This window comes from Epargyreus clarus, unplaced genomic scaffold (genome assembly GCF_041222505.1).
Source record: "Epargyreus clarus isolate Ecla_fem2 unplaced genomic scaffold, WU_Ecla_fem_2.2 ptg000024l, whole genome shotgun sequence".
Lineage (NCBI taxonomy): Eukaryota > Metazoa > Arthropoda > Insecta > Lepidoptera > Hesperiidae > Epargyreus > Epargyreus clarus.
Genome location: NW_027332231.1, coordinates 13,016,387 through 13,033,980, shown reverse-complemented (window position 1 = coordinate 13,033,980; position 17,594 = coordinate 13,016,387). Strand labels below are relative to the sequence as shown.

General features: G+C 33.8%; 1 protein-coding gene across 3 annotated transcripts in view; it reads right to left on the bottom strand.

The window, feature by feature from the left end:
• Window positions 1–4,865: 4,865 nt before the first annotated feature.
• The window catches only part of LOC140752099 (zwei Ig domain protein zig-8-like), a 265,041-nt gene continuing 252,312 nt past the window's right edge, over window positions 4,866–17,594 (bottom strand). For 2 of the 3 annotated variants that reach the window (XM_073086268.1, XM_073086267.1), the window contains 3 exons: window positions 15,678–15,805; window positions 11,500–11,668; window positions 4,866–9,663 (listed from right to left, as the gene is read on the bottom strand). In XM_073086268.1, the coding sequence (XP_072942369.1) occupies window positions 9,563–9,663; window positions 11,500–11,668; window positions 15,678–15,805 (398 nt within the window). In that variant the 3' untranslated portion in view covers window positions 4,866–9,562. The remainder of the gene's footprint in view (window positions 9,664–11,499; window positions 11,669–15,677; window positions 15,806–17,594) is intronic. The other variant, XM_073086269.1, reaches the window with a different exon arrangement.

Below are 17,594 nucleotides of genomic sequence, written 5' to 3'. Positions count from 1 at the left end.
TCTAACTTGTTCCGGATTATCATGACTTTTGTAGCAACTGTTTAATATTTGTAGAAGATTGTTGGCACGAAAATGTTGGTGTTGTTTTCTTCTATAGATCATTTTTAAAAAATAATTTAAACGAAAGCAAAATAAAAATATAAAAGGCATTAAATCCAATGATTTCATAGTTACAATATCTACAACATTGTAGAGTTTGTTCATGTTCGATTACGGCAAATTGACTTTATTTTATTATGTACAATAATTTAATAAAACTTATCGAATTGAAAGCAAAAAAAATAAATATATAAAATGCAATTGCTAGTTACAAGGTTTCTACAACAGTGTAGAGTCGGCTCATGTCCGATTAAGCTAGTTCAGCGGTCGTCGCATCGCTTAAGCTCTTTGTCCGGAACATGTTCGTCTGGCGACACTCTAACTTGTTCCGGATTACCATGACTTTTGTAGCAACTGTTTAATGTTTGTAGGAAATGTTATATCAATTTATAACTGACTTCATAAGGATTTTGTATTCTACCGCTATGTATGTATGTTTGTATGTCAGTTTTTCTTTAAATGACTGATCCGATTTGGATAGAGTTTTCGTTACATTTTTTATTACCTAGATATAATAAAATGAGACATGTTTGTGTTATTTGATAATTATTTAATTTAGTTTTTGATATGATTTTATTGATATACATAGCCAATCCATTCCAGTCATCATAAAAAGGTACAGAATAAAAAGTAAAAAAAAATAATAACAATGTTTAATATTAACAAAATCTTTTAAATTCTTCAGACAACGTAGACTACGTGCAACAGACCGGGCATCGAACCTGTGATCACCAGAGAAGATCGGCACTAACGGACTTGGAGTCCACTATACACGAAGCAACTTTTAACAAGTTTAGAGGCTGCATCGTATAAGCTGTTGGTTCAAGGAACTTATTTGTGGCATCCGAGCAAAGTTTATATTGGATTATTACTGCATTTTGTGGGAAATAGCTTAATCGTTATTATACTGTTATATTTTTACCCTTTACTGTGTCAAGCAAGCGTCAAATTTCTCCATCGCACCGCTCACCGAAGGATGAAGTTTTATCCACACCAACTGGACTCGTGGCGGTCCTCCACGGTTCGGTTTGCGCGAACGTTCTTGTCACAAACGTGCAAATTGTGAAATGAACTTCCTCCTGAGGTATTTCCGGAGCACTATGACATGGCGCTCGTCAAAAAAGGTGCGAAAAGAGCTCTCAACCAAAGTCGGCGATACATTGGCGGCTCTTCTGGTGTTACAAATGGCCATAGGCGGCGATGACTACTTTCTAATAGGTAGCACGTCTGCTTAACAGTTCGGTTAAAAAATGGTATGTTAGGGCCATTAGACTGCCAATGAGAATTGATGCCAAGACATAGCTTAAATATTGTTGTAGATAGTATCGTTGTAAGTTTTCCGTTACCAATTTATTGTTAAGTTTCGTTTGCCAAACTCAATATCTTACTGCCATAATTTTAAATGTACATACACAAACATTACAGTATTTCTCTTGCACGTAGAATTTGCAATAACAGCAAGCACAATTTTGTTATATTAATGTATGTTACATATAACGTATGAACATTGGTACATTTAAATGCAAATTACAGTGCATATTGTATCGGTTTACTTAATAACGGCTTGTTTGCCAAGTGGGCCAACCTGTTCGTGTTCAATGTATTGCCTCGTGTACTAATATTATGTATGGGTACCTGTGTGGCATTTGAAAAATAACGATATATTACAACGTTATAACGATATTAAAAGAATATATCGATATTAATAACAATGTTTAAAAATTAGAACATTATTTATTTATTATTAATATGAATTAGTCTTCATTGTAATTTTGTGTCTTTTATTTTTATTCATTTAATATTAATACAATGATTTTTTATCGGTGCTCGTTTTGCAATTCAATACAGTTACACCGTTGGTTGTTTAAATTTATTCTTGTTGAATTATCATAAATACCTGACACATTTGCTTACGTTAACGTAAGGGTTAATTTAGTCCCAACACATCCGTCTAACCGTTATTTGTTGAAGTACCTTAAAATTAGTTTCAACCCTCTAATGGTGTCGGGTATTTTAAACAATAGTCCTGACAAGGTGTTAAATATGTAGTTCCTTATTATAATATCTATTAAAATAATTTATTATATGTATGTTGCATAAATAATACGACTTTTTTTAATTTTATTCATTTTGAAATATTAGGTGAACATAAAATATAGTTTATTTCTATTGCTACAATTAAGTACAAGTAAGACAAACTTATAACAAGTTTGTCTTTATTTATTATTATATAATTAAAATATGCATGTATTCGTGTTATCATGTAATATAATACAAAAAAATATTTATAAGAAAAAAATTAAGAATCTAAATATCTAAATCTTTTTATCAAATCTAATATAACTGTTATAGCGAATATAGCTAACTTTATAGCATATAACGTTGTTTCGTATCAAACAAGTGTGTGCTTAAGCAAATACCGTTTCACCTTTTACTTACCATTCCAACACTCACCTACAATTTACTTAACTAAGTTAACCCTATAAACGCCCTGCGTGTTTAAACAATAGTCCCAACAAGTTGTTAGCGGTTGACAGTTGCTACGCCTCATGCATTATTCACCCCTACGGTGAAAAGGGTGTATGTAGCTTACTTCTTTGTTATAAGGTATAATGAAATGTAGGAAATAGTGTTTACTTCGAATTGGTTTTAATTGGTTAATGGGTTTAGTTCCGTTTAAATAGAAATTCGTTCGTCAGTGGCAACACTACCGCATTTTTTCCTATCTAGTAGTATTGTCAGCTAATGTGAAAGGTATGGATAAATAATGATAAAAATGTGAATAAATAATATAATCTTCTAAAAAATTAATATATCAATGGCCTACGTTAGGCAGGGATCATTCAATCATCGTCAGGGAACAGACAAACATATTTGGAGTTAATTATAGATGTTCTCGTGGGTAGCAATTAACATTTTAAGTGGACTTCTGAAGATCAAACTTTGGAAATTATAAAAAATATGTTTAAAATGCACTATTATTATATGTTGAATAGTAAAAGTAATTCTGAAATGACATTGAATAAAACAACACATTCATTTTCGACGGTCAATAATTTTATTTTTCTTAATTAACACCTTAAGTTATATGTACACAGAACCTTGTCTTACACAAAAGATCTATTAAAACAATCTTCTTAATTAATTCGTAATTACAGTATCTTAGATGACTTAAGTAATTATTAATTATAATTACAATATTTCTATTACAATTTATATTTTTAAGAAATAACTATAGCTCTCAAATTTTGACGTTTAACTACTATGGTTATGTTAGTATAAATGCTTAAAAACTGAATAAAGCTTTGTAACGATAAAATTGGATCAAATGAAAGTAAAACTTGTGTATCTATTCTTTTTTTTATTAAAGATATGCATTTAAACATAGCACAGTGTTTAATTATTTTTAGGCAATAACTGATTAAAATTACTAAACGTACGTACGGTAACTATGAAATGCCCCAAATATATTTTTTTCTTTGTATACTGTAGATGGTGACTAAGAAAGGACCCAAGAGAAGGATAGTATCTTACTCGTACTGTGAAGAAATTTATTTACTGCGGTAACCAACACGCCCAGACAAGTTGAGTAGCTTACTTTTTAGGTGAGGTCTATGTAAATTATTTTACTTATCAGGGCTGATAGATGAATAGTAGGTACGTTCAATTTAAACAAAATTATGTGACACACGCTTAATAAGGTTTGTTGTTATAAAATTACATAAATACCAATTAAAATATTAAATATTCTGTTTGTGCATCGCATCTCGTAATAGCGATATTTATAACGTTACCATGAGGTTAATAACAGTTATAATTAACGTATAACGAATCGATAAATATATATTAATTACATTATAATTTTAATATAAAGTTATTTCACCGTACATTTGACCCAGATTTATCGAATCAAAGGATAAATTAATAAATGGTTAATAAACTACGTTCTTTTATGATTAATTATTAAATATTTACACAGAATTTTCAATGCACAGTTACGTGTGGTGTCATTAAAAACGGTCATTAAAAGTAATTATTTTCGAATTTATTTCCCAATAATTCCGAGATATAAGCCACAATGCCAATAAAATTGAAATGTTTTCAAGTGCTTTATAATTTTATTAATATTTATTTGAGAGCATATTTTGAAATTTTATATGTATTTCAAAATGTTTGACGGTTTCAATTATAAATATTATAGTGACGTCATCAAATTTTAACCGATTGCAGAGGGAAATTATTTTTCGAGCGTACGTTTGTATGTATTTCTTATTCTATGTAACGTCCAAACGGCTTGATGGATTTTTACATATGACTTGTCATATGTCTTCTGTTATGAAATAATTGCTGGTTAATTAAATAAAATTAATTAAAAGTAGTCACTTAAAAATGCTGACTAAGCAGCTTATATCTCAACGTCTGTGATCAAAACTAATTATCTAACTAAATTAAAACTAATGGTACAAAAAATTATAAATAACTTGATTTCTAGTAGTGAATATCTGCGAACACAAATGCATTTCTCTTTATATTAAATTTAATTAGTCGACAAACTTACGAACCTTACTGGTTTATAGTATGTATTTATTGTAATATCTGATCAGTAGTATCATTTATAAATTAGACATTCAAACAGGACTGAAAATTAACACAATACAAATATATTTCCAAAACTTCAAATATTTTTATCATATAATGCAGAGGTCCATATACCTCTCATCGTTCCATACATTTGCTTGAATAATATATGTATATGTTAAGGCAGAGGTTCTTATGTGTGGCATTCTATCTTACTTTATATGCGGCTACATACCTGTACATTATATTATAATTAGATTGAATGTGATTGAATTAGATGTAAGTGAATTTATGAATTCTTAATGAGAATAAAGTTTCTTAAACCATAAACCACATAACTGTGATTGATTTCAGGTTTATTAATTTCAGGGTTATTGTTATTGTTACTTGGACGTATGTATTGGTGACGACCATTAACCATCAAGTGAGCTAACTTTAGATTTTAAGGTGGATAGCACCCTTCGAATCAAATGGCATCACCGTCACAACTGTGTATGCCTAATAACAGCAGTCTGAAGCGTTCTTGTTACAGTTTGATGGATGTGGTAAGAACATATTTATCTGAGACGTTCTAGCTTAGTCTGTAAGGGTACCAACGCACCTGTGACCCATCTCAGATAGGAGTCTTATCCTATCTTTGATTTATTACATTTGGGCAACAGTAGCTACTTACCATCAGGCGAAGTGCACGCTCGTTTTGTACCTTTATATTATAAATGTTATAAAAAATAACCAATTACTATGTTCATTTCAGTTTCAACTTTGTCGCAAAAATCTTAATTATAATAAACTTAATTAAAAACTCTTCGAATAACGACCGCCAGCTTGTTAGTCTAAACCCGCAATCAATAAATGTACATTTCTAATTAACACTCAAAATGAGTGCCTGCAAAATTAACTCTGGAACTTCATAATACGGTGTATATTTGGAAATAAATGTTCAAAATTTTAATTGGAAACTCTTGTAAGTGGTAGGACCCATCTGTGTCAAGGTCGATCCAGATTGAATAATGATTAATATTAAGCAATTCGTTGTCTCAAACATTCGCATTAATTTCCCTTGAATTTTTGATTCGGTTCCGTCCGAAATGAATAATTTATTTGGATTAGTCTGTTTCTGATTAAGCGTGAAATTCGAATTGACCAATGTCCTTGACCATTTGAGTCACGTTATATATGCATTTCTATCTGTTACTCAATAACAAAATTGATAATCCCCCTGCACTCGCCAAATATGGTATAGGGGTTCCGATGCAGTATATGCGCGGTGGGTATGGAGGCAGAAAGCCTGGCCGTCTGTTGGCAGAACGCGCACGCGCCGCACAGCAGCCGCACCACACTGCGCTGCGGCTGCTCTAATCAATCGCCTGCTTTTACAGCCTGATGTTGATATATTGCATGACAACCTTACAAGACTTATAAATGTTTGTAAAGTATTCTTGAGTACATGTAACGTTTTAGGTTAAGCCAGTAAATTACATGTTATGTTATAAATAAATAAATGTCAAATTAATGTTTAATCTAATTTGCTTGAAAATTGCCATCTAATCAAACCTAACCTATCCATTCATAGCAAACGCTTGTAATTAGAAGTACCAAACTAATAACGGCCAGAACCTCCGCTCATGAATAACGTACTCAACCCTAGATATAATAGGATACCTATTTTATATTGGCTATATTAAGGCTACCTTTGAGGATTGAGTGTTTCTCCTATACCTTGCAAAAAAGTCTACAGCATTTCTGTGCTATTTTCAATAGAAATAAGTGTTATGGTGGTACTTGGTCACCACAGTGGACTATGTCCTAAACCCCTCTCACTCTGACTGGAGACTTGTGCCCAGCAGTGGGCGCTGACGATGAAGTGTGATAGTAACACAGTCGTACCACGATGGGAAACTTTCTTATTACTTAAACCCAAAAAGATCGGTCTCACGTTACACTCTAGCAATGAAACCTGTACCTCATTAGTATTCCCGTAAAAGACTAATATTTCATAGAAGTATCTTTCCCATTAGAGGCCAACTACTTAGATTAGTCAATTCAACATAACCTTTATTCCTTTGCCCTAAGGCTTTTACTCTGGCCTTTATGCCGCAGCTTAAATCATTATTTATAGCTGATTTGCGAGACCTTGAAAGTCTTGTAAGGTTTCGTTTATGGCCCTTTTTATGTCAGGACAGAGTCGTTTACTTAATAAGCTTGATGTGTACTAATGATATAAGTCTAATGGCTTACGTCGGGAGTATGATGATGTAATGAACTTTAAGTTCATAGATAAGGCTTTTGTATTTCGACTGTGTCACTAAAGTTATGTATATTTTAGAATTTTATCAGCTTTCTGCTTAAAGGGTAGAAGTATTCCTCTAAGGTAGCGGATGTCTTCAAGTAGTTAGGAGTACCAAACTCGTTGCGTGAATATGATGTGCTAATATTTTTACCTTCCATTCCCGAAGTAGTAGTAGAGCATGCATGCATGAGTCACGCTGGTATTGTCACGCATTCACATAACAACGTCATCAATAAATATAAAAACAGATGCGTTACCGTTCCAGGGACCGAGACGAGTTAAGTATTACATCTTAATCTTGCAGAAAAACTGTGTTAGGTACACGTTTACGCAACCTGTACCCTTAGTATGAGATTTTACGTTTTTAACAAATACAAACACAGATAGTTTGTAAAAACGTAAAAACTCATACTAAGGGCACTGATTACACCTTTAAAGCTAAAACATAACAGCGCCATAGTAATTTAGAACGCCTTAAAACACACTTGGAACGCCTTTTTGTATTAGTAATTTATCAAAATATAAACTACCCGCAAAATCAAAATCTGAACGTTAAACTTTCAAAAAATCTCTTTGCAGTACATGTTACGCACCCCTTGAATTCCCATCGAGACATGTTCAGTACCCTTACCATGAGTTTTCAATACATCCCACAATTTTACGTTACGTTTACTCAATTAAATATTCTGTTCCGTTCGCTTCAGTAGACTGAGTAAACGTAACAATAAGTAATTGCTCAAGTCTTTCTTTCTGCCTCACATGTTTGCAAAAAAGAGGGACAAAACATAAAGCGCCTTTTGTCCATTTAGACATTTAATGTTACGTTACTAACACTATAGTTCTGATACAATGCGCTAGGGGCGCTGATTGGAGATTGTATGGCCAAATACGTAAACAAATACCAAAACAGTCGTATTTGTACATAACATAAAGACTACAGTGTAACATAAAGACTCATGGTAAGGGTACAGTTCCGAAATCACTTGAAAACACTTGGATGCCTTGAAACACTTATCTTGAAAGCCCGGGAACAAAGCTGACAAATTGTGGACCATACAACTTTTCGCTTAAGACCTCCTGCATTTTGCACTTCGAAGTGTAAAGGTTCGTCCACATTGATACAGCACTGATTTATCATACATTATCTTATATAACGATTCATAAATGCTTTATATGTGCACACAATACGAATTTAATATGATTTATTAAATTTGCTGTTATTTTCAAATACAATTTACGTTCTTAATAGTTTTCATTATATTTAAGTATACATAAAATATTTAATGACACACAAACAAAATAGTTATAATTACTAATTATGTACACAGGGACTTTTACAATTAATTAGGGTGCATTTAATTACAATAATTTATTATATTATACAATACGAAACTTTCTGCTATATTAATGTTAAGCAAAATGATTACTGTATAAACGCACCCATTATCTATAACGTAATCTGTGGATTCACCGTCATCGATATACTATAAGACCACGTCATAACAATCTCAATATATAATAATACTTAAATCTAATTATTTATTGTTAATATCAGTGATTCGACTCGCAGCTCACGAGCTCACGATATAATATAATAATATTATTAATTATTAAATAATTGCGTCACAATTGATTACAAAAACTCACATATTGGGCCTAAGTAATAATCAAAGATATGACACGTCTTATAAGTTATTTTAGATGTAGCTTTAATTTTATTTTTAAACAATATAATTTTTCCATTTTGAAATAACATAATATCAAACGTTTAACGATATTATAGCATGAAATATTCTGAACATAATTATGAAACAATATATTACATTAGTAATTATATCGTTATAACGTTTACTATAAGGCATATACACGTAAAATAAATATGTCGTCTGCGTGTGAACAAACCCTTATTCGGCCGAGATTGTGTCTGGTTTACAAAAGAGTTTTCCGAACTGAGTGTCAGTTTTCCTAGAAAGTTAAGTCGTTACGTAGTTACTGTGGGCTATGGACATATTAACCCAATTACTGATAGGATTTGGGTATATTGGAAGTCTACCTTCCCGTCTAACCAGAATATAAGTTTAGCAATGTCTTAGGAAAATTAACCAACTGACCTTCTGCAAAAACTTGGTGACTAACGTCCTGCAAATAAGTCTGTCTGTATATTGTGTGTTGGTAAGAATGGAGGCTGATTGCTGTATCTATTTTTTATTTTAAGGCATTTTTCTGTTACGTGGGTTTGTGTCCTCCTTGTGTACTTGCGTCTTACATCTTTTTGTTTCATAAATACTTTTCCTGTCATGTCTGCTAGACGCATGCAGGCGTATACTCGCGTGACAGGAAACAAGACCTTATATCACAAGGTCCATTATTCGTCGATGATTGCATACGAACTTTATGTGAAAATAGTTTTATTATGTTTAGTTCTATTATTGTTTTACACGACTTAAAAACTGAAACCTCATTCAAAAAGTCTTAACCGTGAGCTAGGTCATATGCTGAAGCCGCAAGCCGCAGCCGCGAGCCGCACCCCTTACAACTAGCGATGCACTGCTGTGCGTTTACCGTGCTACTTATAAAAGGATGGTCGGTTGTATACTAGCAGCCCATGAAGGCCACGATGACGCTGAGAAGCGCCGCTGGCAGTGGATACTGGAGCCGCAGCTGCCCTCCATGCTGCATTGCGGCTGGGTGCTCTCCTGGGGGCAGAAATGTCATCTATACATATCATATCAATTAGCAGTGATAGCCTAGGTGGTAAAACGCGGCCGAATAGTCTCAAATTCAAATCCCAGGTGCTGAGATATTAGTGATTTCAAAGTTTGCATATTAGAAGTTAAGTGTCGCTTGCTTTATCGGTGAACGAAAACATCGTGAGGAGAAGACCCGTGCCAGGGGAGGTGGGTTGCATGCTGATGATGATGATTATAATTATTATTATACTGCATTTCTGTCCCACTGCTTATCTCGGGCCCTCACAAAATGAAAAGGGTCATCACATTTACCCAGTAAAGAATTGGTAAAGTTTACACACCTTAGAGGACCTACTCTCAGGTAAATAGATGTCCATACTGTATTTCCGTTTCCATTAAAGCAAATGACAATAATGTTCAAAAATGCATATATCTTCAAATTTGAATTCGAACCCGACACCAACAGACACCGATTTTAAAATAATACTATCACTGCTTTCATCTACATAGTCAATTATTGCTTATTTGTTAGCCAACCAACCACATGTGATATGTAGGCACACGTGACATGCGGGCCACATGTGAAGTTAAAGCGAACCGAACCGGACAAAGCAATTACTCTGTAGAAATGAAATTGAGCTGCCGTAGGGCATATCGAACAAAATTGTCTTGGGCTTAGCGAAGCGGGCCACTAAGTTGAAGTACCTACAACTATTTAAAATAAAAATATCTCGAAGAAATGTATTGTTTTTTTTTTGTATATGCCGACGAAGACACATAGATTTTTAGCTCATAATCATTTTGAGCTCATCATAATACAAATAATTTATTGTAAAAAAAAATATTGTAAAAAAAGACCAAAAAAATGGAGCAAACAAGACTATTCGTTTCTTAAATTCTTACACCACTAGTTTATACAGAATGCCTTACTTTTTATGTGTATTGAAATCAGACAGTTCTAAATTAGGTTTCTTCTATAGCTTCTCTGACTTTCAAAAGTCAAAAAAGTCTTAAAAGCAGTGCCCTAAACAATATTTGTAGGTGGATTGTAGGTTATATAACCCTTCGTGATTCGAAGCCGACCGCATAGCTCCTATTTCTGCCCAATAATAGCAGTGTTAAACGCTGTTGTGTTTTGGACAATAGGGTGTGGTAATATTTATCCGATGCGTTCCAAATTATTTCTCAGTTATAGCGAGCTGCCAGAGGTGCAACATTCAGAAAATCGCGTATTGTCGAACCATATAATAAAATATTGTTATGTAGATTATAATGTGTCGGTGAAAAAAAAATGTTACCGAGATTCTCAAACTCAATTATTTATTAGTTTGATTTTTATTTAGCGCGCACACTTCAAGCCAGGGGAGTAAAAAACCCTAATCTTACCACAGGCGCTTAAACCCCTACCTATGACGCTGTCCTTAAGATTCCAACCGACCTTAAGGAAGATTAATTATAATCGTGGCTAATTGCAGGTGTCCGACTGACCACTTACGATTAAGTTTTTTTCTTAAATAAAAGAGTGGCAGACGAACATGCAATCCACCTGATGGTAAGTGACTACTGCCACCCATGAACAACCTTAATCAAGCCCAGATAAGATTAGATTTCTACCTGAGGTCGCCCACAAATGTGCCGCTACCTCTGAGGACTAAGCTGGAATACCACGGATAAATATATCTCCCTTACCACACTCTTCAAACCAGAACACAAAAGCGTTTACCTCTGCTGTTATTAGACAGAAATAGGTATGGCGGTGGTGTCGCCGGTACGAACTAGAGAGTTCTACCACGTTCAAAGTGCATTAAAGCTCATTTACCTACATATAAAACACCCACTTACCACTTAACACATGAACGAGCACCGATCTCGGGTTGGCGTTGGCTGGCGCGCAGGTATACCTCCCGGAGTCCGTCGACCTCGCCTTCTGCACCAGGAGGTGGGAGGTAGTAGTCTCTCCCTTCTCCGTGATCACCGACACGCCGCCCCGGGGTGAATCGTAATTGATTTCCTGTTGAACAAACATAAATTGAATCCAATTTTCTATAAACTATTGCGTCTTACGATGATTGTAAAGAGATTGGTTTATTTCAGTCTCTGGAATTAAATTGATGTTTTTTTGTGTCACAAATCATAAGTTAAAGTAAATTGAAGCTATGCAGCGTTCGAAGTAAAAAAACTCCATAAATTCCAGAGACTCATTCCATACATTTATAGGAGCACTAAAATATATTTTTAAATATTCTTCCACTAAAATTACTATAAAATTAGATGAAATTGTTGTTTTGTAATATTTGTTATCAAAGCGGCTCGCTTTGATAAGAAATATTTGGCGTTTGATTAAGAACTACAATTTAAATTTAACCTCGTCTATTTGAATCAAATTTAATGATTCATTTGTTTTCGTGTGTTTTCTATGATATTGTTCTATTCACAACATCAAAAATTTCAAGTATTGAAAGTATTGAAATTTATTTATGAATACGAAAACATCGCAGAAGAGAAAGTAAGCCTCCACATCTGGGCCCATGAGGTCACTAATAGGACTTAATAAGGCGGCCAATCACTTAAATCAACGACATACGAGTAAGTCAAACTGGTCTCCTCAAGAAATAAAACACGAAATCTTACCCCCTTTTACAAAACCAAAACACAAAGAAACTTAAGACACTACTACTAAACGTCCACTTTAGTTGAGGTGACAGAGGATACGGAGTGAAGGGGACACACTATCCTCTACTCCGTGGAACTGAGCAGGACAGACAGTTAGAAAACACTCCAGCCGTTTGTTCTGACTGGGTTCTTCACGTTGAAGGATTTGCACGGTCCAAGCGTATTTGTTTAAGAAAAGAAAAGAAAGGAAAAGATAGAAAACTTTTATACAGTCTTCATAAAGAGTGCCTACGTTGGCTTGTTAGTTAAAGAAATATTTTTCCAAGAAAATAAATGCCGTATTTTTTGACGTATGACTTCTTTGAGGGTGGCTTTTTATGTCTTATAATAAATTACTTATATGTAAACATATTTTAATATATTGTACATAAAAAAACCTACTTTATCTTTCTTTTATATTAACATAAAGGCTAATTTGCTCTAAAATAGCCCAGTATTTCTTTCTTTTTTGTCTATATTTGTCTATTTTTCTCTTGAAAGCATTGAGCCTATTTTGGAAGCCATAAAAATGAGCAAACAAGAACATTTGGTAGTTATACGACTGTTAAATTGTTTATATAGAATGCCTAACTTTTATGTATTGAAATCAAAAAGTTCTCAATTAGGTTTCTTCTATGACTTCTTTGACTTTGGAACCCCAGAAAAGTATGGAAATACTATGAGTAGTGAACTATATATTTGAAAGTGAATTTAAGGTGGCAGAACCCTCTAGGGTTTAATGCCGGAGGCACCGATTCCATACCTATTTCTTCCCAATAACAGCAGTGTTAAACGCTGCTGTGTTCTGGTTTAAAGGGTTTGGTAAGTGAGATATGCTTATATGAGGCATTCCAGCTTAGTCCTCATGGGTAGCGGCGCATCTGTGGCCGACCTCAGGTAGCAATCTTATCTGACCTGGAGTTCATTACAGATGGGCGGTAGAGGCCGCTTACCATTAGATGGACTACCATATTCCTCTGATACGTCTATATTATAGAAAAAAACTTACCAAAAATCGAAATTTGACATTTTCTAGTGATAGAAAATTGTAAAATGTCGATCTTTGATTGGCAATGTGTTGGATTGATTGAATATTAATAACAGACGTAGACAGACTTAGATGAAGTCCATTGTCGAAAAGCAATCGATCCCAGACGCGACATTTGACGTCTATTTTAACAAAGAGCTTAGGACGTTTCAATCACTTGATAGTATTTTGATGCATCAAATAAAATGAGAATCAAATAGTAAATTAAAGCATTCACTTTAATGACAGTCTTTAAAACAGACAGACAATACTAATAAAGTTTACTGACTATTTTCTTTAATTAAGTAAATTATTTTTATGATTAAAGTAATAAATTACTCTTGCAGAATAAAATGTACCTTTTATCGATCTATTATCTAGTATGAAAGTTAAAATTAAGGAGCCTAGAAAATGTAACGACGAAATGGAAATTTAGGCTTCTCAATCAAGAGGTTAGGTGCAAGAGATGTTTCAGATTTCTATACCATGGTTTACCTGCTAATAACACTATTATTATTAGGCAGACATAGGAGTGGCGATAGTGCCGCCGGAGTTGATCCACTGAGAGTTCTACCACCTATAATTAGCAGATAATTTATTGTAATTGTAGTCTTTGAGAGAGTCTATGCATATGTTCAACAATAAAAGAAAAAGTATCTATGCTGACACCAGATGACATCTTGACTTTTGTAGTTTGCTTTGCCATCCTACGATTTTTCGATCAGGGCACGTGTCCTGACCGTTTAACATTTTTTTATCCCTCAAATAAAGTATACAACGCCGCTAAAGAAGTTATCAGATCAAAATAATGATATTAATGATCATTTCTTATAAAATATAACATTATTCCTGTATTTTCTTTTGACATAGTTCATAAAGCATAGACATTACTATATTCGATACTATACTCCATAGTGGCTTGTTTTAACACCAGAGACGTTACTTCTCACAGACCTTGTAAACTGTCATAAATGGTGACCTAAAAACAAAACAATCTTTAGATGGAGTTCTTTGTTATATTGCAATCTATACCCCGACATTTAAACTGATCTAACAAAGAGCTTTAGTGTTTTTTCATTCAACGGTTACGATTAGTCGTTGCCTGCATGTCGCATACTTTAAACGTATGAATCAAATATCCTTAAGGCAAATATTATCTTGAGGATTTTTGGTTCATAGACATGTTACACAGATTGGTAGTAAATATTGCTGTTGAAAAAAAGATTTCTAGACTCATGTACACCTACATTAACATTTTATGTTTTATGGGTGGACAAAGACTAATAGACAAGCACTTATACTTAAAATTTACATCCATAATTTTGATTTTTGGCTTACTCAGACAGCATCGCGAACTCTTAGCGTATAAGACTAGTACAGAGACACAGCTTTTCCAAAACAAAAAAACCATTTTATTTCTTATGTAATTAAAAAAAATACTTAATAATGTAACGTGACAGTAAAAGAACAGAAATAACAGACAAATGTACCATTTAGATTACTGATACTCATTTACGTTATAACCATATAGCGCGTCAATGTTCGTGACGACAAGTCGTTATCGTGTCGGAGAATCAAAAAGCGCTAGGCTTCGCTGGCAGGCCAACCGTTCTGGCATTGCTTCAACAAACGAGTTTCTTGTAAATAAAAATGGGGTGTCTTTGAAACTAGGACAGTTCTTTGTGGGCCTGATTGCGTAATTAGATGCTAATAGGAAGGTAGGGTGAATACGGAATAGGTTTTGTTTGCTTTGAATTTGGCAGCTTTTACTGTGTGTGTGAGGATGCGCGAATGTGTTTGTTTATGTCTAACATAAGTTTCAAACTTGTCTCTTTTAGTGAACAATTATAAAACGAGCTGAATTAGGCTTATGAAGAAGTCTTGCTTGTGACTCAGGTTTCTTTCTTTTTTCCTTCTTTAAAAATAAACCGCTTCTTTTGTATGAACGTTATGGTGGAAAATTTTTATTTTTAGCATGTTTCTCTAAATAGGCAAACTATATCTTATCTCTGATATCTCTTTATATATATAACTTATTTCTTATCTGTTATCTCACCATATCTCTATCTCTCGCTCGAACCCAATCACTTCTCATATTTTTTGTAAAATTAAAGTATAAAAAATTGTAAGACAGTGAAACAATGATATTGAAAACAGTTCAACATTTTGTTAATGTTTTTCGAGCGGAGGTATATTATGCTACTTGGCCCTACAGCCTAAACATCTTGATAGATTTTAACAAATCAGGTATCGTTGGAGTCGTCTTGATTGTGAGAATGACGTAAGCTATATTTTAAGACAAAGGAATTTTCAATAATTAAATTATCAATGTTTACTTTACCTCATCATTATGTGTCCAGCGTATAGCTGGCGGAGGTTCCGGGGAGTGCTGCACCACGCACGTCAGGTTGATGGTGCTCCCCATGTTGATGTACAGCTCTGGACCACCCAGGATCGTCGTCAGCGGCTCTGCTTGGACATAAAACAGTCTGGTCAGATTTTGAGTTCATAGAGTAACAGATAAAATTGGCTAAAAAAAATTGTGTTGAGGACTCCTTCGTCAGGACACAATGTCACGAAAACCTTTTAAGCACTTTTTAGTAAACCAATCCTAATTAGGAATTATCGAATGTCCTTGTGATAGAGACTACTTACTATTAGAATAATTGCATGGATTTGTTGCTTATAAAAAAACTAATATGAAATCTTTTATCAGCGCAAAACATTGTTGAATACTCTTTAGATAACATCTTTAGATCTATGAGTACATGAGGTCGTCCTGCTTGTTTGTTTATTCTATCGAGAATTGAATTCGTGATTCTCCATATGCAAGAACGGCAAATATGCTATTAAATGAAACCTCGATTCTGAACATTTTACACTCGTAACATTTTGTATTTAATTTATTATATTCATTAGATTATTTTTTCTTTATGATCTCTGAAAAAATATAATATTTACTAAACCATTTCCTTCAATCAACAAATTAGAAGAAGAATACAAAAAAACATCAAATACTTTTAACCATTAGCAAATACCTAATTACGAGTTCGGGAAAATATTTGAAAAAAGAACCAAAATTATTATACTTGTTACGAGTTGACGTAGGAGGTTTTACGGGAATATTCCGACACGCATCTTCAAAGGAAAATTTCACGTGTCTTACACACTTTATTAGAGGGTGAGTATTTATTTTGCCCTCTTTGAAGTCGTGCGCAGGCTTTCTTATTATAAAATTGAAGCGGAGCCGTGTCTGCATATAAGTATAATGATGAAGGTTATATCATGGATAAATGGGAAATGATGTATTCTATATTTAGCTCCTTAGGGGCCTATTTTACTGACATTCTTTTTAATGCTTTATAATTTACGTTTTATAAGAAACTCCTGCGCAAATTTCAAATTTCTAGATCTATTTTTTATGTTGTACATACAACATAAAAATAGATCTAGAAATTTGAAACTTGACCTACTGACAAAGGACATCCTTTGTCAGTAGGTCAAGAGTTTGGCGCCATTACCATAGCAGAGACAGTAACAAATCTTCTAAATCGGCAAATAGGAGATAAAAGCTTGTATAGCTAATAAATCTCGGACTGACAAAAAATACACAGCTTAAAGTAATCGGTCCAAACGCATATAAAACGTAAGTGAGGACTTAAAAGGGTTTTTGGAAGTCAATCCCCTAAGGGGACTTAATAGGAGATGAAAGCTTATTAAGAGATAAAACAGCAATAAACTCGCAACACGTGTTCACCCCAAAACAAGACATCGGGAAATATTTGTCGATCGGAAGTCAGGGATTATGTTTTAAAGCTTTCAGCTCCGGATTAAGCCAAGTAGCTTATCTTTAAAACGATTAAGGACTTCGCCAAATAATCCAGATTGTGTCGGTTAGAGCAGTCTGTTGATTTTCTTAATTAGAGTTCCGTTTATTGTTCTTATACAAACTGAAGTTGGTATTTGAAGGTGGTAGGACCGTTTGTGGTTCAGATTCGAAGATACCTTCCACACTTTTTTCTGTTAAATAAGAGGAATATTCCGTTTCTATGTTCCGATTTAAAGTTTAATAAGGGACATATTTATCCGAGGCGTTCCAACTTAGTCATCAGGGGTAGTAACGCCTCTGTGGCCGACCTTAATTAGAACTATTATCTGGGGTTGATAACAGATGTTCATAGGGTAGTAGATATTTATCATTAAGTGAACTGCATGCTCGTATGCTACTCTTTTATTATAAAAAATATGTAATAAAAAT